Source organism: Hypomesus nipponensis, chromosome 6, assembly GCF_054491055.1.
Source record: "Hypomesus nipponensis isolate SF chromosome 6, ASM5449105v1, whole genome shotgun sequence".
Classification (NCBI taxonomy): domain Eukaryota; kingdom Metazoa; phylum Chordata; class Actinopteri; order Osmeriformes; family Osmeridae; genus Hypomesus; species Hypomesus nipponensis.
Window position 1 is genome coordinate 7,513,407 of NC_140366.1, and position 19,978 is coordinate 7,533,384.

General features: G+C 52.8%; 1 protein-coding gene across 9 annotated transcripts in view; it reads right to left on the reverse strand.

Annotated features, from left to right (window-relative positions):
- Nucleotides 1–19,978, reverse strand: part of LOC146286824 (MAP/microtubule affinity-regulating kinase 3-like) — a 41,510-nt gene that overhangs the window by 8,639 nt on the left and 12,893 nt on the right. For 5 of the 9 annotated variants that reach the window (XM_084700454.1, XM_084700453.1, XM_084700452.1 and 2 more), the window contains 11 exons: nt 11,790–11,838; nt 9,003–9,068; nt 8,636–8,706; nt 6,313–6,369; nt 5,102–5,338; nt 4,351–4,470; nt 3,513–3,612; nt 2,334–2,446; nt 1,264–1,414; nt 904–1,106; nt 291–394 (listed from right to left, as the gene is read on the reverse strand). In XM_084700454.1, the coding sequence (XP_084556580.1) occupies nt 291–394; nt 904–1,106; nt 1,264–1,414; nt 2,334–2,446; nt 3,513–3,612; nt 4,351–4,470; nt 5,102–5,338; nt 6,313–6,369; nt 8,636–8,706; nt 9,003–9,068; nt 11,790–11,838 (1,271 nt within the window). Of the gene's footprint in view, nt 1–290; nt 395–903; nt 1,107–1,263; nt 1,415–2,333; nt 2,447–3,512; nt 3,613–4,329; nt 4,471–5,101; nt 5,339–6,312; nt 6,370–8,635; nt 8,707–9,002; nt 9,069–11,789; nt 11,839–19,978 lie in introns of all 9 variants that reach the window. The other 4 variants (XM_084700448.1, XM_084700451.1, XM_084700450.1 and 1 more) reach the window with 1 other exon arrangement.

The following is a 19,978-nucleotide window of genomic DNA, read 5'->3' on the forward strand; positions in this document are numbered from 1 at the left end:
GGCGGGGATATTCCAGAACCTTCCGGCATTTGTTTTGAGACAACAACCCCTGCTGTGCGCCGTGGAACTAGACCGCCGTCTCCAGGGCCTGCGTGAATTTAGCATGGCGATGCACAGAGCTTCTAGTGAGAGGGAGGAAAACAGCCTTTCTGGAATGTGTAGGTGTGTGTGTGTGTGTGTGTGTGGAGGAGTGGTGCAGGGGAGAGACCGTGTGTGAGGGCCAGAGATGGTGGCGCGCCCGCGTGTACACCTGGTGTGTCGAGTTCGGGAAGCAGGCGTCCGACGCTCACCTGTTTTCCTTCCCGTTCTGGATGACCGCGTGGCGGTCGGTGGCGTTCCTCTCGCTGCACACGTACGTGTTCCTCCTCGTCATGCCGCCCGACGCCGCCGTGCTCTGGGGAGGACAGACTCACGATGAGCACTTTTGAGACGGCGCCGCTAAACGGCGCGTTCTCATTACACCCCGATTTCCTCGCCGTTGCTGGCTACAGTATGAAACCCTTAGTTGTGATGCCGCCTGCGTTTCTCAGGGAGCGAGTGGGAGAGATTGGACGGATGTAGAGAGAGAGAGAGACAGACAAGGAGAGGGAGAATCAGAGAGAGCGAGAGCGACAGAGAGAGCAGAGTCGCATAGAACACAATACACACTAGCTCCCAGCAGGGTAATGGACTGGAAAATACGCACTCCAAGGGACAATACAGAAAGAGGAGGCTGAACAAAATGAACATGTGGCTTGTGCGTGTGTATGTGTGCAAGTGTATATTCCGTGCGTTACTCTTGCGGGCTTCCGAGATTCGCCAAAGTTGTATTCAAACGCCCCCCCCCCCACCCCCCATCACTGTCATGAAGCGTGTCCTGCATGAAGAGCGCCAGCGTGCAGCGGCACATCCCGTGTTCCTCACCGGGGTGCTGGAACCCTTCTTGCGGTCGGGTATGTCAGCCTTGTTGGGGTTGTTGGCGTTGCCCAGCAACGGACTGCTGGGGGCGCCTCCCCTGCCGCCCGACTTCCTGGCCTGGCCGCCGCCCTCCTCCTTGATGTCGTTCTCCCCCGCCGTGCTGGTCTGGCTCCTCTTGGGGTAGCCCGCCGAGGGGATGGACGGCCCGGCTGGAGAGAGAGGGAGGGGGGGGGGGGGCGAGGAGATGGAGCCAAGTGCAACTTCCAATCAAGGGCATGCATGTGTTTATCGGAGTTTTGGGGTTAAAAAGAGACGGCTTCGCAGCACGTTCGCTCCGTCTCTCGAGCCCTCCCCTCCGGGTCTCACCTTGGTCGCTGTAGCGCCTCTGTTTCTGCGTGGACGAGGAGGAGCGCTGGGCCTTGAGGTGGGCGGGAGACTGGCCGTTGTTGTGTTCGCTGGCGGGCCGTGCCTTGGCCAGGGACAGGTTACTGCTGGAGCTGGAGTCACTCACCTCCAGCTGCAGGGGAAGGGTTTGACTGAGGTAAGAAGCTCCATGTTGTGTCTGGGCTGTAAGAGGGTCTACATGTTGTGTCTGGGCTGTGAGAGGGTCTACATGTTGTGTCTGGGCTGTGAGAGGGTGTACATGTTGTGTCTGGGCTGTGAGAGGGTCTACATGTTGTGTCTGGGCTGTGAGAGGGTGTACATGTTGTGTCTGGGCTGTGAGAGGGTCTACATGTTGTGTCTGGGCTGTGAGAGGGTGTACATGTTGTGTCTGGGCTGTGAGAGTGTGTACATGTTGTGTCTGGGCTGTGAGAGGGTGTACATGTTGTGTCTGGGCTGTGAGAGGGTGTACATGTTGTGTCTGGGCTGTGAGAGGGTGTACATGTTGTGTCTGGGCTGTGAGAGGGTCTACATGTTGTGTCTGGGCTGTGAGAGGGTGTACATGTTGTGTCTGGGCTGTGAGAGGGTGTACATGTTGTGTCTGGGCTGTGAGAGGGTGTACATGTTGTGTCTGGGCTGTGAGAGGGTGTACATGTTGTGTCTGGGCTGTGAGAGGGTGTACATGTTGTGTCTGGGCTGTGAGAGGGTGTACATGTTGTGTCTGGGCTGTGAGAGGGTCTACATGTTGTGTCTGGGCTGTGAGAGGGTGTACATGTTGTGTCTGGGCTGTGAGAGGGTCTACATGTTGTGTCTGGGCTGTGAGAGGGTGTACATGTTGTGTCTGGGCTGTGAGAGTGTGTACATGTTGTGTCTGGGCTGTGAGAGGGTGTACATGTTGTGTCTGGGCTGTGAGAGGGTGTACATGTTGTGTCTGGGCTGTGAGAGGGTGTACATGTTGTGTCTGGGCTGTGAGAGGGTGTACATGTTGTGTCTGGGCTGTGAGAGGGTGTACATGTTGTGTCTGGGCTGTGAGAGTGTCCACACAGTCCCCTCACCTCTGTCGACTTCCTGCCCAGCAGCAGGTAAGTGGCTGTGATCTCGTCGTACTTCATCCGGGTCAGGGAGTCCTGGATCTCCTCTCGTGAGTATCCCATCCCCACCATGATGTCTGGGGGGAGAACACAGCACACTGTGACGAGGTGTGAGGGGGGGGGGGGGGGGGGGATGACTGTCCATCACATTCCCAGCTGAAGGCTCTAATGCTACACATGTGGGCCAGCCTTAACCAGCCGTCAGCATGGAAAAACACTACCACCATGCCAAAATGGCATACCATCTTCATGAGGTACATGTACCTTGAGATGATGTTATTTATTTTGTATTCCCCCTGAAATGTTAAAAGATATATCATATATGAACAATTTGATAATAATAGTGAAAGGGCTGTTTTAAATGGAGGACTGGATCCTGCTGTTGGTGTGTGCTCTGACAGGGCTAATGCTCTTCTAATGTTCCCCCGGTGTCTCTCTACCCCAGCCTCTCTCCCCACAGCAGGGATCAATCCTGCCACTGACAGGCAGAGGGCATCACAGGGGGCAAGCCCTGGGGGGGGCATCACAGTGGAAAGAACAGAGCCATCCAGCCTCTGTATCGACCACTGGAGCTGTGTGTGTGTGTGTGTGTGTGTGTGTCTGTGTGTGATGTAATGAGTGTGCACGTGCATACAGTAGCAAGCTTGATTCATGTCTGCGTTGTGTGTGTGTGTGTGTGTGTGTGTGTGTTGGTGTGTGTGTGTGAGAGAGAGACAACAAGTCCTAAAAAACTAAAACGACAGGTCAGGCTCTCGTTGGGCAGAGCATGCCAGGGTTAGAGTGCAGGACTGGGGCCAACCATAAGAACCCCAGCACCCTCATGGCAGCGAGGAGGCTGGGAGGAGGCTGGGAGTATCTCAGTTACTCAACAATAAAACGGACAAACTCCTCCCAATGGATCCATCAGGCTGACATTGTGGTATAACATTTAAATCCCCCATCCCCCATGTTCTTACTCCATTATCCCATGAATTGAAGACAATTCGCCGGGACTTTAATGCAGCGTTTCATGGATTTACTACATTCTTCCACGAGTTGACAGTTTTCAATATTCCCCAAAGTTACTGTGTTTATTCCATGTGGTTGTTATGTGCCAAATAAGTCTGTTTGTGTGTCTGGAGGGGGGGGGGGGGCACACTGTACCTATCCTCTTCTGGTCACTGATGTCCAGTTCAGGTTCTAGGAAGGGCTTCAGCTCGTCCTCCTCGCAGCCGGCGTTGATCCAGCGGTCCTTCATGATTTGCTACGACGGAAAAAACAGCAACTTATGACGGCCTCCCCTCTCAACAATGAGTGTTACTGGGCTGACACTACATTTGACAGTCCTCCTCTGAACTTCTGTTGCGTTCATTTGAGTGGGTTTCTTTCGAATGGCTCGACACGGACGTGCACGACGCAAACTCTGTCTACGCGCCCTCAGCACTACAGTTTGTTTTCATCCCTTCGGGGTGAATAGAAGACAGATAGAAATAGAGAACCAAAACATTGCACATGAAATGATTGTAAAAGGACGTTTGTGTCCCTTGTAGGGGTGCTGTCGAGAGGAACCGGACAGCATGCTGGAGTGGTCACATGACCCTGGCTGACTATTGGCAGGGAGAGATGGCGTCTAAACAGGGACGTTAGGCTTCTTTCCCTTCTATCCAGTGAGGGAGTTTCAGGCGCCAGTGCCAGACGTCAGACTCAAAGCAACTTCCCCATCGAGTTTTGTTTGGGTGGGAATGGATCGTTTGTGGTGAGTGAGGGTGTGAAAGGGAGCGAATGGACGCGAGAGAAACTGTGTGCATGCACGCCCGAAGACAGAACACATCCCTGCCTAAACATCCAGGCGGGAACCAGACAAAAGGCATGCGTGAAAAAAAGAAAGAAAAAAAATCACCACAAAGGGACGACCAGAGTGTCGTGCACGGTGGAGTAAAAGGAGGGAGTAACGAGTCGTAGTAAGCGGAGACATATTTACATTTTGGCCTTCCTCCCTCACCTCCAGAGTCCCCCGCTTGGCTGGGTTGAGGACCAGGAAGCGCTTGAGGAGGTTCTCGCAGTCGGTGGACATGTAGAAGGGGATACGGTACTTCCCCCTCAGGACGCGCTCACGCAGCTCCTGCAGAGAGGGAGAGAGAGGGGGGGGTAGAAAGAGATAAGGGAATAGAGAGAGGAGAGAGAGGGGGACAGAGGGAAAGAGTGAGGAGGGGGGAAGAGAGAAAGGGAATAGAGAGAGAGGGGGGAATAGACAAGAGGAGAGAGAGGGGGACGGAGGGAAAGAGAGAGAGGAGGGGGGAGAGAGAAAGGGAATAGAGAGAGAGGGGGGAATAGACAGAGGAGAGAGAGGGGGACGGAGGGAAAGAGTGAGGAGGGGGGAAGAGAGAAAGGGAATAGAGAGAGAGGGGAGAATAGACAGAGGAGAGAGAGGGGGACGGAGGGAAAGAGAGAGCGATAGAGAGGGGTGAGAGAGAGAGGGAGAGATCTTTAATATAATCAATTTGGCAGATGCTTTTACGCAAAGCGACATGGGGTCGATTTGAATCTGCAGCCAAAATGCTTCACCACTGAGCTATCCTCAAACCCAATCTCATTGTCTGCTGATGATGCTCATTAGCCACTAATAGACAACCAATCACGTCCAGTAGCATGTGCACAAAGCTTTAGGAACCCCACAGTCATCGCACACACAGACCCACAGGCACCCCCCCCTCCTCCTCTCCCACACTCCCGCCCCCGCCCCGGGGACCTACCTTGAGGTTCTGCCCGTCGAAGGGCAGTGAGCCGCTGACCAGCGTGTAGAGGATGACCCCCAGGCTCCACACGTCCACCTCAGGCCCGTCGTACTTCTTCCCCTGGAAGAGCTCCGGGGCGGCGTAGGGGGGGGAGCCGCAGAACGTGTCCAGCTTGCTGCCCATCGTGAACTCGTTGCTGAAGCCGAAGTCGGCGATCTTGATGTTCATGTCGGCGTCTAGGAGCAAGTTCTCTGCCTGGGGGGGAGAAAAGAGAAAGAGATGGTGAGTGTGTGTGTGTGTGTGTGTGTGTGTGTGTGTGTGTGTGTGTGTGTGTGTGAGAGAGAGATAAAGATGGCATGTGTCTGTTGAGTGCAGTAAGTGACAAGCGAGAATGTATATATAAGCTCTTCTCAATAACAAATACTGTAGGCTACATGCACCAACATTTCCTTTTGCCCATACTACCAAACCTTAAAAAAAAACATCAGTCAGAACACACACACGCTTACTCGGCAAAGCAGAAACTTGTTTCTTTCAAATCAAAAGGCAGGACATTTTCAAACTGTGAAAAAAAAGTGGCTGGTTTTACACTTCTTGAAATATGCTGCTATATCACCCAAGGTGAGAGATGCAATATGCATGGACATGCCAAACATGCATTTCTGTAATTACATAGAATGTTGTGAGCATCAACCCCAGCTGAGGGAGGGAGGGAGGGAGGGAGGGAGGGAGGGAGGGAGGGAGGGAGGGAGGGAGGGAGGGAGGGAGGGAGGGAGGGAGGGAGGGAGGGAGGGAGGGAGGGAGGGAGGGAGGGAGGGAGGGAGGGAGGGAGGGAGGGAGGGAGGGAGGGAGGGAGGGAGGGAGGGAGGGAGGGAGGGAGGGAGGGAGGGAGGGAGAAAACAGGAGTGGAGGACAGGAGGGACAGCTCTCCTCTGTCTCTCCATCCCTTCTCCCATCTTGTGGCCATGCATCATTTAAGGACGTGTCGTTGAGCGGAAGCAGAGCGTGCACCGTGCCACACGGAGAGCGCTGCCGCGTTGCTCAACAAACACACACAGTCAGTCACACACACACACACACAGTCAGTCACACACACAGCGACACACGTGCGCAGCTGCGCTGACACACACCCCACATGGGTATCCCAGTACGATGCGGCAGGCGAAGCCCCTGCTGTCGGAGCAGGAGGTGATAATGACTTGGGTTTTCTTGTCGGTGTGTGTCCTTACCTTCAAGTCTCTGTGCACAATGTGCTTCTGGTGACAATACTGCACGGCTGATACAATCTAGAAAACAAACAGACAGAGAGAGAGAGAGAGAGAGAGACGAGAGATGGAGTGAGAGAAAGCAAGCCGTTTAGAAGGCTATGCAAATGCAGATATCTTGCAAATGTAACTCATGTCGTTTTATTGAGACATGAACAGACATGTCACCAATTCACATGACTGTAGGCGCCACTGTGCATCATGGGAGGGGATATTCAGTAAGAGGAAAGTGGGGCAAAAACACACTTAGTGCCATCGACCGACAGGGAACAGGGAACATGTGAACGTGGAACACCATCGATTGGCCGAACTGTGGCGTGTTAAGGGCGCACACAGAAGTTGTGTTCGAAAGTCGTTTTACTTCTTTTTTGGAGGGGGCGGGGTGTATAGATCATGTAACATGCGTCATAAGGTTCGCCTCCTCTGTCCTCAACAGTTCAACTGTCACACAGACACACACTGAAGTGCACCGTTCGAACGGCGTTTCGATTTCGACGGCTTTTCCACCGCTTCGAAAGTCTTCCCCGGAGTGCTCGGAGGTGGATGGGAGGAAGGCATGTTGACATGTCCACATATAGGGCGGCGAGTCTCTCACACACGCACACAGAGGGTCAGCTTGGTACTGGACACATTGCACGGCCAGTGTAAATGCACCCATGGCACAGTATAACACCCACCCACCCGACTGCACTCATCAACAACAGACTGTGTCCGTTACTGCTGTGATGAAACCTTTTTCACGCGGCGAGCGAGCGGTGCCTGCTTTCCTCCTCTCCTTCCATACAGGACCCCCCCCCCCCGCCCATTCCCTCATGTACCTCTTTTTCTCCCCCCCACCCGCCCTCCCTCCCTTTCCGCGACCCAGATATCCCGCAATCTCCACAGCGACACGTGGGCTGCACCAATCAGGAGTGGGGAGGGGGGTCTGGGGGGGAAGGGGCGTGGACTGGGACAGCCCCTGTCTGGAAGCGTGGGAGACCCCCACCCCCACCGCCGCCGCCTTTCCCTTTTTACCCCCCGGGGCATATTCGTGCATGCAATATACTATAGGAGTAGAAGGGATATTCCATCCGAGTTAAATGAAAGAGAGGTTGGAGAATTGAGAACGAACGAGAGAGAGAGAGAGAGAGAGAGAGAGAACGAGAGAGAGAGAGAGAAAGAGAGATACACAGCCTTGTCAGAGAGTGAACGAGGAGTGGTGTGATATCCCCTAATGGTCGTCTCCATGTCGGTGTCTCTGCTCTCTGCCACAGCGCTTCATTCCCGCTCCCTCAATCACTTCCCCCTTCCTGGGTTCTACTGTGTCCTGTGAAGGAGGGAGTTGAAGCCAGAGGCAGATATCAGACTACTAGTACTACACTTAACTGCTGGATCACGGCCACCACACCTTCATAAGGCTAAAGATGTCCGGATGTTGAGGGAAACATAGACAATGCTGTGCGAGTGCCGCACGTTCCTTCAGCCCCAAAGAGATAAAATAGCCTTCAATATACAAATGTAATCGTATATAAATGTTTATATATATATATATATATATATATATATATATATATTTTTTTTTTTACCATTTCAGCACACGTCAGAGCAAGGAATCTCTCGAACGTGAACCTTCAAAAAGGCCTCATAACAAATGCGCCGCACCGACAAGCGACAAACAACCACAGAATTTAGAGCTGCATACTGCAGTCTGATAGGTTGCTCCGCATCACACTGATCGACGCACGGGTCTGTGAAGCCGGCCATGATTGGCTGATGTTGCCTCTCAACCGTGTCAGCGATGCACACGGCACTCTGACTTCCAAGTTGGCATTTCCCGTTCATCCTTTTTTCCCCAGCCCCCTGTCACAAAACACTGCCAGAGGACTCAGAGATCCAGTCCAAGGAGGGTTATATGATAGCCCATATAGGCTATGTGGAGGCTCCTGGGTGGTTAAAATGGGGTTTGTATCCCTCCTCCAGTTCCGCCAAGCCAAGTTCGACGGCCCTTTAAGAGAGGTGTGTGTGCGTGTGTCACTGTGTAAAGTTAAAACGCATGAGTGTGCGTCTGTTAGTGTGTATTGCTCAAACGAGTGTGTGTGTGTTTGTCCCTAACCGGAGGAGATGTGAGAGGACTGGCCTGGCTTTGAACCTAGGCCATTTGAAGTGTGTGTGTGTGTGTGTGCGCACGCACATCTATGTGCTGGCCCATGCATCTGTGTGTCAGTGAGTAGGCATATAACATGTGGGTTTGTGTTTACGTAATTGTGTGTGTGTTTGTGTTCTGCCTGAATCCAGTCCACTGCAGTACCTGTCTAAATTTAGCCCTGGCCTCCTTCTCCTTCATCCGTCCGTGTGCTACCAGGTAGTCGAACACCTCCCCTGTAAAGACAAACACAAGGACGGGTCAGAACACCTCCCCTGTAAAGACAAGCACAAGGATGGGTCAGAACACAGCCTGCGACCGCCACAGCCTTCCCAGGGACACGGTAGTCGGACGGTTCTGTCGCCAGACTGTCCACCCTGCGCTCTGACAGAGGCCCACACCAGCAGGCAGAGTCAGCGCCGCTGCCACGCGTCACGTCTCTCTGCTGTGGCGTGCATGGGGCCTTATGCCATGTTGAGGTGACACGTCTGTATGACAAAGGAGTGTGTGCGCGCGCGCGGGCGCGTCTCACCTCCGCTGGCGTACTCCATCACCAGGTACAGGGTCTTCTCCGTCTCGATCACCTCAAACAGCTTGACTGTGGAGGGGAGAGAGAGGATTGGTTAATCCTGTTTGCTCGTGCGACGCTGGCAAGCGGCCCGTGTGTTTACGCGTGTAAACAGGGACAGATGAGTGAGGAGACCAGGAGGAAGAAGTGTGTGTGTGTGTAGAGAGTGTGCTGCGGTGTTCCTGCCTGCTGCCACATAACAAGCAGACCCAGCCCTGGCTTCTGCCTGTGTGTGTCTGTGTGAGTGTGGGTTCGGAGTGTGCGGGTGGACGGGAGGGTGCGAGTGTGCCTGCAGAACAGGGAGATGGGAGACAAAGTCAGGGCCTCAGACAAGACAGGAAGGGGCAGGACACACACAGACACACACACAGACAGGAGCACTCCTAAACCAGCTCCTCGGCTGCCTGTACTCCCTCCAGAGTCTTCTCCTCCCCTCCCTCATCCCTTTCTCCGCCTCTCTCTCTCTCTCTCTCTCTCTCTCTGACCCTCCTCCGCCGTGTCCCTCCATCCGTAGCGCCGCCCGTTCTCTCCCTGCGTCCCGTCCCCCCCCTTTTTCGAAGGAAATCTAATTCTGACTCGACACGGCTCGGCGGCATTGCGATTTCGCCACCGCGGTGCGATTCAATCCACTGACCCCCCCCCCCCCCCTCTCTCTCTCTCTGCCTCCATCTACCCCGCCCCTCCTTCCGTGCTGACCTACCTGGCTTGGCGGAGGGGTGGAGGGGGAGGATGAGATGAGAAATGGATGGGAGGCGGAGAGGAATTGGGTCAGAGAAAAAAAGAAAAGAGAAAGAGAAACTCGAGTGCCAGACGCGACCGATACGAGAAAGAGGGAAATAACGGAGAGCCCACAGGGGTGACATTCCTCAGGCCCGACCAGACGATCTCCGAGCGCGCGTCCGGGCCGGAGTGAGGCTGGAGGCACGAGGAGCCGATCGCAGACGCGGGACCGTTGCGTCTCTGTCGAGGACAATAGCCTCGAGTCCGTTTGGGGGCTCTACTTGTGTGGGTGTTCACAAAGCCAGAAGACGCCCACCGGTATGGTTCATCAGAAGACCCTGATGGGTCAGGACCGGGATCTGATGGAATGGATGTCATCTGTTCTCAATCTCTACTGTCTACTTTGTGTTTGAGAGAGAGGACTGACATCACAGGGCATCGGCTACGTGGTAGGTCTGAACGTGTCCATGCATGAACGCACACACGCAGACAGGTTCAAACCCCTTTGTAAGAGTCCTTATCTGTCCCCGAAGCTAAAGACTAGCCATGACCCTGAAGAGGGTGACTCAGGTCTGGTGGTTGTGCGTGAGGGTTACTCATCCACATCACCGTGAGTCACCTCCGGCAACCGTTCAGCCTGGCTGTCAGCCGCACTGAAAGCAAAGAACGAAAACCAGACTGGTTTAGGTGGGAAACATAAAAAAGGGCACGCCCCCCGGTTCTGGAGACACAAGGAAATTGTCCGTCCCCCCCCTCTCCCCCCCCCCCGGGGAGGTTGCCTGTGTCCAACACCTTCGTTCAACTTCCTGAGGGTTCATTTATTTGTTCACGTTTTTTCTCTCTCTCAAATTTCCCCTGCTGCCGTAGCTATACCCATTTCCTCCACGTGTACATGCACAAGCCCAGCCTTGGTGTGACCACACACACACACACACACACACAAGGAGATTGGGCCGTGATGCTGGATATAGCTGACGGGGCGGAAGCTGAGTGATGACGTCCATTATCCTGCTGTTCTGAATGAGAGTGACGAGAGAGGACTAGCAGGTGCTGATGGGGGACATGGGGGAGTACGGGGGGAGGGGGGCGTTATGGGGTGAGGGAATGCTAATATCTCTACGCCCCTGCCCTCCCCCCCCACCCCCCCCCCCATCAGCACCTGCCAGTCTCCTCTCCTCACTCTCATTCAAAGCTCTCCCCCTCCCCCCTCCCCCTGACCTCCCCACCCCCTGCTGTGCTGTTGACCAGAGAGAGGTGTGGCAGACGCTCATATCGTTATGTATGGGCTCGGTACACACACACACACACACACACACACACACACAGAGGTACGGATGGCCCCTGCACTCAAGTTCACGTCTACTACAGAAGAAGGTCATATGGCGTCTTTTATAGGGCCGTCACTATCTGGGTGGGCGTGTGCATGCGTGTGCTGACATGTGCTGTCCAGAAGTGATTTATAGGAATATTGGGGGGGGGGGGGGGGGGGATGACGGTGGGGTCAGGAGCAGGAGATGTCAGATGGTCACACACACACACACACACACACACGTTCATTCAAGGGAACACACACACAAATAGACATTCCCAACCCCCTCTGGATCTTAATCCATGTCCAGGAATTCCAGTCTTTTCCCAGGCTGTTCCCATTCACACACACACACACACACACACACACACAGAGGCACACACAGTGACCCTTTTCCAGGAGGCACAAAAGCCCGTCTGTGCCTCTCTTTGTGTGTGTGTGTGTGTGTGTGTGTGTGTGTGTGTGTTTTCAAACACGATGGGGGATGGGAATGTCAATGTCACCCATCAAAATAGAGAGATTCCCAAACATCCAAACAGCAGATGGATGGAAAACACACCCATTCATTCAACTCATGAATGGAAATGCGATTCACAAAATGCCAAGACTATTTCCGAATGCGTCGACTGAATTTCCTGAATTGAAGTAAGCTTTCCTCTCCGTCTCAGGCATTTGACATTAAGAGGATTTTGTGTCCTTTTTTTTTTTCCTGGAGCACTTACCGATGTTTGGATGGTTTAAGATCTTCATTATTCGGACTTCCCGGAAGAGCTGAAAAAAAAAAAAAGAGTTTAGACTGGTTTAGAGTGGTGAGCAGTAAACTGATTGTGGAATTCCACTCCGTTTGACAGCTACTACTAATGTATCTAGTAATTTACTTTAATTGCATAACACAGTTAACATTAGTTACGAAAACTCATTACTCATTGCTGGTTACTTTTGTATTGCGGTTTCTACCGCGGAGGGTTACACCAGTTACCAGTTGGTTTCCGTATGCCATCAACAATGGCATATTCTTTGCAAATGCCCATTTATGAGTCAAGTCTGGCCATGACCGCCATCCCACACACTCAGTTTCATTTCCTACTGGTGATTCCCACAAATAACCACATGGTGAAATATGGAAAGAGAGATTTTAGAGTTACAGAGACAGAGCAGGGGAGGAAAAGAAGGATGGAGGCGAACCCCCTCTCTTCTCTGTGTGCCTCCGTTTCCGTTCTCCCTGTGACTCGTCCCATCACCTCGGTGACAGCCTCTCTCTCTCTCTCTCTCTCTCCCCCCCCATAGTCTCTTGTTGCTCCCCTCCTCCCCCACTCCATCTTTCGTCTGCTCGCTCTCTGTCTCTCTCTCCCCTTCAGTCCCTATGTCTCTCTGTCTGTCTCTCTCCCCTTCAGTCCTTATGTCTCTCTCTCTGTCTCTCTCCCCTTCAGTCCCTATGTCCCTCTCTCTGTCTCTCTCTCCCCTTCAGTCCCTATGTCTCTCTGTCTGTCTCTCTCTCCCCTTCAGTCCCTATGTCTGTCTCTCTGTCTCTCCACTGCTCTCCAGGAAGCTTACGGTTGTGACTGTGGAGCCCTTGCACACATGAATCGTGATGCGAGTGTCTGTTCTTATATGTGAGGTATAGGTGTGTGTGTGTGCACATGCCTTAGGTTCAACTTCGGAGGCCTGGCAGAACGCGGCCCATTGCATGGTTTCAGACTACAGCAAGCAGGCCTTTATCCCTTTGTGACACACACACACACACACACACGCATTAAAACACGACTCTGCGCGTCTACACATACCACTTCACATTCTCCTTCTCGCAGACACTCAAACTCCCTCCAGACACACACACACACCTTCGTTGACGCACACAGAGAAAACGAGGTCACGCGGTGACGTCAGCCTTTTCACTCCACCCCCGCCGGACCTCTGTTTCAGACCTGGTGTCAGAAGACGCCTCGCCGTATTCCCCTGGCTTCAAAATGTCTTCCGTCAAATATCGATAGAAAAATCCCACAATTAAAGACACGAACAAGGTTTCAATCAAGGGGGTGGGAGGGGGTTATTTTGCAGCTTCTCCCTGTCAACCCAGGTGCTCCTGAGGAGGGAGGGGAGGGAGGGAGGGAGGGAGGGAGGGAGGGAGGGAGGGAGGGAGGGAGGGAGGGAGGGAGGGAGGGAGGGAGGGAGGGAGGGAGGGAGGGAGGGAGGGAGGGAGGGAGGGAGGGAGGGAGGGAGGGAGGGAGGGAGGGAGGGAGGGAGGGAGGGAGGGAGGGAGGGAGGGAGGGAGGGAGGGAGGGAGGGAGGGAGGGAGGGAGGGAGGGAGGGAGGGAGGGAGGGAGGGAGGGAGGGAGGGAGGGAGGGAGGGAGGGAGGGAGGGAGGGAGGGAGGGAGGGAGGGAGGGAGGGAGGGAGGGAGGGAGGGAGGGAGGGAGGGAGGGAGGGAGGGAGGGAGCTGAGGACTGGTGAGCCCTGCTCCTGAGGGAGGGAGAGATCACAAACTAGAGCCTGGAGCCAGCTTCTTCTGGTCAGCACTAATCATGGAGTTTTAATTACGCACGCACACACACACACACACACGACCCTCCTTCACCCATATGCAGAAAGCAGCCAGACGCATGCACACACACACTTTCTGGGTTTCCAGACAGAAGCACCCTGAAGTGTGTGTGTGTGTGTGATATTTGACCACCTTGTCTCAGCCAAATCTGCTTTTTTCGCTGTGGGGGTGATTCACTAAGGTAGACTCTGGTATTCAGAGATGTCATCTCAAAAGCTATGCGCGCACACACACGCGCGCGCGCGCAGCACACACTAAACCCATGTGTGATGTGTGTGAGCACACATACACACCACCTGCCGTCACACACGGCAGAATGCACACACACTCTCAGTGTCTAGCCAGCACGGTCGTCCTTTTTTCACTCTATTAACCTGTGGTTCGTGTGTGTGAGACAGAGAGTGAGATTAGGAGAGGCGCCGTTCTCCTGGAATAAAAAGGAGTCCGTGTGTGTGTGGGTTGGCTGGCTGTACTCAGGATTCTCAGGAATAAGGGAAGAGAGAGTGGGGGGGGTTTCTAGACTGGAACATCCATAAACTGATGGGGGGGGGGGGTGAAAGCCTGGCCGTCTGCACATGCCTGTACACTAACGCCTTGAGAAACACACCATGTCCACCCGTAATGGCTGATACAACTCATGAAAACACACCACACACACACCTTTGATCACCATGATTTTGGGTGCAAATCCTTGTGTTTTCGACGGCCCGGTCGCCATTCCAGCTCGTCTTGATTGGGAACCAGCACACCTACAGCGCCACTCTCTTCTAGAAGAGTCACTTAAGGGACCCCGACACACACACACTCTCTCTCTCTCTCTCTCTCTCTTCCTTGTTCCATTTCTAAATCTCCCCTCCCCCCTTTGAGCACTTTTCCCACTCACACACACGTGTAACAAGCCCCCCCCCCCCCTCACCCTCTCAGACAAATCTTGACACACACACAAACACACGCACACACACACACAAACACACACACACTGCGAGCTGCAGGGATGTAGCAGGACTTGTGCTGCAGTGGGGGAGGGAGGGAGGGGGGGGGAGCAGAACTTCACTGTAATGAAGCATCAGCGCATCCAGGCCACCATGACATCTGGAAGGATGGAGACATCCCTACCAGCATGTACGTGTGTGTGTGTGTGTGTGTGTGTGTGTGTGTGTGTGTAGGCGCATGTGACTTTTTACAGAGTCTGCCGCACATATGCGTGTGTGTGTACTTGCAGGTAATTATGCACAAGTATTTACGGGGGTGTGTGTGTGTGTGTGTGTGAGAACGTAGGAGCAGATGTGTTTGTGTGTGTCACCCATGTGGACACAAGCTTGCGTGTTCAAGGCAGGGCCTGCCTGTCTACTAAGAGTTTTACTGCACAAGGACTTAGAATGCAAATCTCTGGGCAAGTGATCATACCTGCTATGAACGCTGACCAATAACTATTTGCAGAAATAAATGTATATTTAAAGTATTGTGTGTATGAATGGATGCATCTGTGAGTGTGGTGCATGTGGGTATACAGTGTGTGTGTGTGTGTGTGTGTGTGTGTGTGTGTGTGTGTGTGTGTGTGTGTGTGTGTGTGTGTGTGCGTGCGGGTGTTTAATGTCACCCAAGGGAAGAGGCAGTTTCCTGTGGTTTCTGGGAGGAAAAAAAAAGATGGAGGAGGGTTCTAAATAATTGACTCCAGTCCTGTGAGTCAAAACGCATGCTCTCCTCTCACACACACACACACATACACCCCCCAGAGGCCTGCTTGAGCCGTATGGCACACAAGATGGACACAGTGAGAATACTAACACAATGCCAACTGAAGCGGTGAGTCACAACACGACACACACACACACACACACACAGCCTCAGTGTTGGACTGGCGAGCTTCGAAGACTTGACGAGTGTGAAGGTACCTCCGATGACTTGCCGTGGGGATTGCCTGATGGACCGTTGACAACAGGAGAGGGGATTTCACCAGAACAACCGCTAACAAAAAGGTGCATTTTCGTTTTTCAGTATTCAACGGTGCTGGGGGGGGGGATATTTGCACGTCAACAGCAGTTGCACGCACAGGAAAACCCACACGGCAATGTCAATCCAGAAGGATCTCTCAGGCGGCCTAGTTGGCCCGCTTCCCTCTCCGCCAGACGCCCATGTGCTTGTGGCCGCCGCGTCCTCCCCTTACACAAGCCTCCGCTGCTCTCCTGGCAGAGAACCCCGCCCCGCCCTGCCCTGCCACTGCTCTCGAGGGGTAACCGCTCCTGGGAGGGTGAGGGTGCACAATGTATCAAGTGGCACAGAAAAAAAAGCATAGGCAGGGAAAAAGACAGGGGGGGGGGGAGAGAAGAGAGAGAGAGAGATACAGACAGAGAGAGAGAGACGCAGAGACTCGCAAAGTGATAATGAGATGAGAGACAGAGACAGAGGATCATCTCCAGTCTGTTCCAGCCTCATTCTTTTCTTAGAGAGAGCCAACAGAAAGGAAAAGGGCAGAGACAGGCAAGGAGAAAGAAATGAAACAAGACAGCACTGGAGGATGAGCAATGAGACACGAGAGAAAGAAAGAGCTGAGGGAGAGACAGGTGAGAGACAAAACAGAGAGAGAGAGGTGAGAGCAAGAGAGAGAGAGAGGTGAGAGACAGGTGAGAGACAAAACAGAGAGAGAGAGGTGAGAGACAGGTGAGGAAAAGAGAGAAGAGTGAGAGAGAGAAGAGAGAGGGGTGAGGGCAAGAGAGAGTATGAGAGAGAAAGCAAGAGCGAGCAAGAGCGAGAGAGCAAGAGCGAGCGAGAGCAAGAGCAAGAGAGAGCAAGAGAGAGAGAGAGAGCAAGAGAGAGAGAGAGAGCAAGAGAGAGAGAGAGAGCAAGAGAGAGGGGAGAACCCAGAACAAAAGGTGCTGGCGTCCCAGACAGGCCAGCAGTGCCGTGCCAACAACCACACACTGAGGAAACTGTGTGCCGTCCCAGAAAACAGGAACGACAGAATAACACAGACAGACACAGAAACCCCTGCTCGCCAAGCTCTCTCTCCTCCTCCACTCTCTATCCCTCTCCTGCCCTCTCCTCCTCCACTCTCTATCCCTCTCCTCCTCCACTCTCTATCCCTCTCCTGCCCTCTCCTCCTCCACTCTCTATCCCTCTCCTCCTCCACTCTCTATCCCTCTCTATCCCTCTCCTCCTCCACTCTCTATCCCTCTCTATCCCTCTCCTCCTCCACTCTCTATCCCTCTCCTCCTCCACTCTCTATCCCTCTCCTCCTCCACTCTCTATCCCTCTCCTCCTCCACTCTCTATCCCTCTCTATCCCTCTCCTCCTCCACTCTCTATCCCTCTCCTCCTCCACTCTCTATCCCTCTCCTGCCCTCTCCTCCTCCACTCTCTATCCCTCTCTATCCCTCTCCTCCTCCACTCTCTATCCCTCTCTATCCCTCTCCTCCTCCACTCTCTATCCCTCTCCTGCCCTCTCCTCCTCCACTCTCTATCCCTCTCCTCCTCCACTCTCTATCCCTCTCCTCCTCCACTCTCTATCCCTCTCCTCCTCCACTCTCTATCCCTCTCCTCCTCCACTCTCTATCCCTCTCCTCCTCCACTCTATCCCTCTCCTGCCCTCTCCTCCTCCACTCTTCTCCAAAGCTCCCTGACATCCATCTCTAGGTCTAAGGCCTCCATTTCTCAATGTCTTTACGTTTTGTTTCGACTTGCCTTCTCCATTAGTTTTTTTGTGACCGTCATTTAAAAAGTCATGCTATCAATATGTCTAGATAAAGCGCATAAAACATTTAATTTAATTGGGGCACTTCAAGACACTTTAAGAGAGTACTTAGGTAAACTAAGGTGATATGGAATGATCAACTCCAACAAAGTACATTGAATGCTCTAGTTAGGAGTCTTTGTTTCTACGGTCTGCAGGGCTGACCTCTCAAAAAGGGTGACCGGAGTCAACAAGGTCACTGGCAGCACTTCAATTTGCAGGCGTGCTCCAAATCATTAGAACACTAGTGGGAAAAAAGGGGTTTGTTGGAGTTCACCCGGTGCAACCAAGTGAACAGACCACACCACCTAGCAGAAAAACCTACCGAGCTGAATCTCCACAAATGGACACAAGCCAATTTAAGGCAGGCTGGAGCACACTGAGTATCAGTATCAAGTATCTGGAAGGATTATGAATCCTGTACGAGTCAGGTTTGTCGGTAGCCGTCCATGGTAACAGCAGGTAACGGCTTGGGGCCTTGAATAGTCTGCTACTTGCACATAGGAGAGGAGGGACCTGGAAACCATCCAGTGTGGCCCCAAAGCCATTTAGCTTTTAGAACACATAGGCTCAACAACCCCCCCCCCCCACCCTCCCCAACCACCCCCCCACACATGCCTGCCTGTTCAGACATGCAAGGTCATGGGCATCTGCGCGTTCAGATGTGATGCACGCCTCCCTGAAGAAACACACCCTGCTTGGAGCACCGTCCACACAAACTTCTGACGGTTCCCCAGCAGCAAAAACAGAAAGAAAGGTAATCGAAACTGGAAAAACTGCTTTTAGATATGAGGTGATATTTTGACAGCAAAAAAATACATGTAAAACGTGCAGCACGGTTGTCAAATTAAATTGTATCCCTTCAAATAGTCGGAAAAGCAATTATACAGCTTTTCTTCTGAAGGCTAGAAAAGGGTTGATAGAAATATCAGGCTGGAATTGCATTCTTGCAAGAACAAACAACAAAATTGGGTCCTATTATGATAAGGCCTGACTATTTCAACGCTAAAACAAAACGTAATTTAGGTCGTGTCAACCGACTTTACATTATCGGCCAATTTATTCAGCAAGTTATCTGAACGACAATTCAAGTGATTCAAGTAAATAAACAGTAAGCTAAAAGCATAACTATGAGCTGTCAACTGACCTGATATGTCATGCTAAGTGCTAATTAAAGAGCCTGTCAGGTAAAATAACAATTAACTGAAGAAAAGATAATCAATCTTGTGACCCATGAAAGCTGAGTGATAGCCAAGTTATCCGGAGGTGGATGCCGGGTGGCTTATCAGTGGTGTGCTGTTGGATAGCGCGTTGTTTGTGCACGGCCCAGAGGGGCTGGCTAGGGAGTCAGGCTTATTAACACTTCCTCTTGTGGAGCAGGACAATAATGCCTGTGGTCAGCAATGGCAGGCTGTCCTCTCGTATACTGAGGAACACACACGCTGACCCATGATAAAGCACACTTCCCTTCATGTAAACATGTACACGAACTGCCTGCTTAGGCCACAGTCACTTGACCGGACAACCAGACCTGGTGTGTTTGTGTGTTGGTTCATATGACCTCTGAAGTTATACAAGGTGTGCAACTGGAGAACAGACATGGGAAGGGATTAGGGTGTTGTGAAACATTGACGACTTTAGGCTTACTGCTCCAAATCCAAGCTTATTCTGAAGAGTGTACCCACACATCAAGACATAGACCCAACTTGCTTAGAACTGGGCAGGCTGGCTTTGGCAATTGTGGTTTGACCTCGAAAGTCCAAGCACATTAAGCAAACAAAAGCTGGGCTCTCGAGACGTAAACGCTGAAATCGAACACGTCTGTGCACTATTCTGTGTTCAACACCGGCGTGGGATCCTGTTCTTTGGCGTCCGGGTGTGGACGGGCGCCCCCTCGCGAGAGAGCAGGCCGAGAGAGACCCTCCAGCCACTCGGGCTGTCACGACGCCACCATGACCTCACGAGACACAGCCGCAGATGAGGGGTTTCCGGAGAGGCCCGCTCCACCGTAGGGTGTGCAGCTTTGTGCCAAACACGGGAGGGAAGGCTAGCCCGCTGAGGAGCGCGAACGGGGAAAAAGGCACTTCCACGACTGACCCATTTTACGGCGCCCGCGACGCAGTGCAGGAAACAACACCACCAGTCCCAGTCAAGACTGTTCTAAACCTCAGGAGGGAAAGGGAACTGCGGCTGTGCTGTTCGAGAAGCCGCGCGGAAGAGGCGGAACTTTGCGGGGGGAAAAAGACGATGTCATCCGATCCGTTTCCGGTTGAAATGAAGCTCGTCTCTTTCGTATGTGTCTTGTACATCGTGAGACTCTATTCTTGGGGGGGGGGGGGGGGGGTTGCAGTGCTAAGACGATCCAGAGTCTCATCCAGTCACCTTTGTGTCTGAACTGACCTGACGGAACAACAATAACATCCTTGGGAAACGGGACCTCTCTCTCTCCTCATGTCGGCGACGTGGCCAAACTAAGAGAATGTCCTTATGAAACGGGTAAACAAAATCAGAAAATCACCGGAGGAAAGAAAAACAGATATTTTGTTTCTCATTTTCCAGGGGTTTACCCGTGTAAACCTTGCGGGTTCTCTTTAGTAAAAAGTTTGTTTCGATGTCAGGACCCCTTCACCTCTGGTTCAAG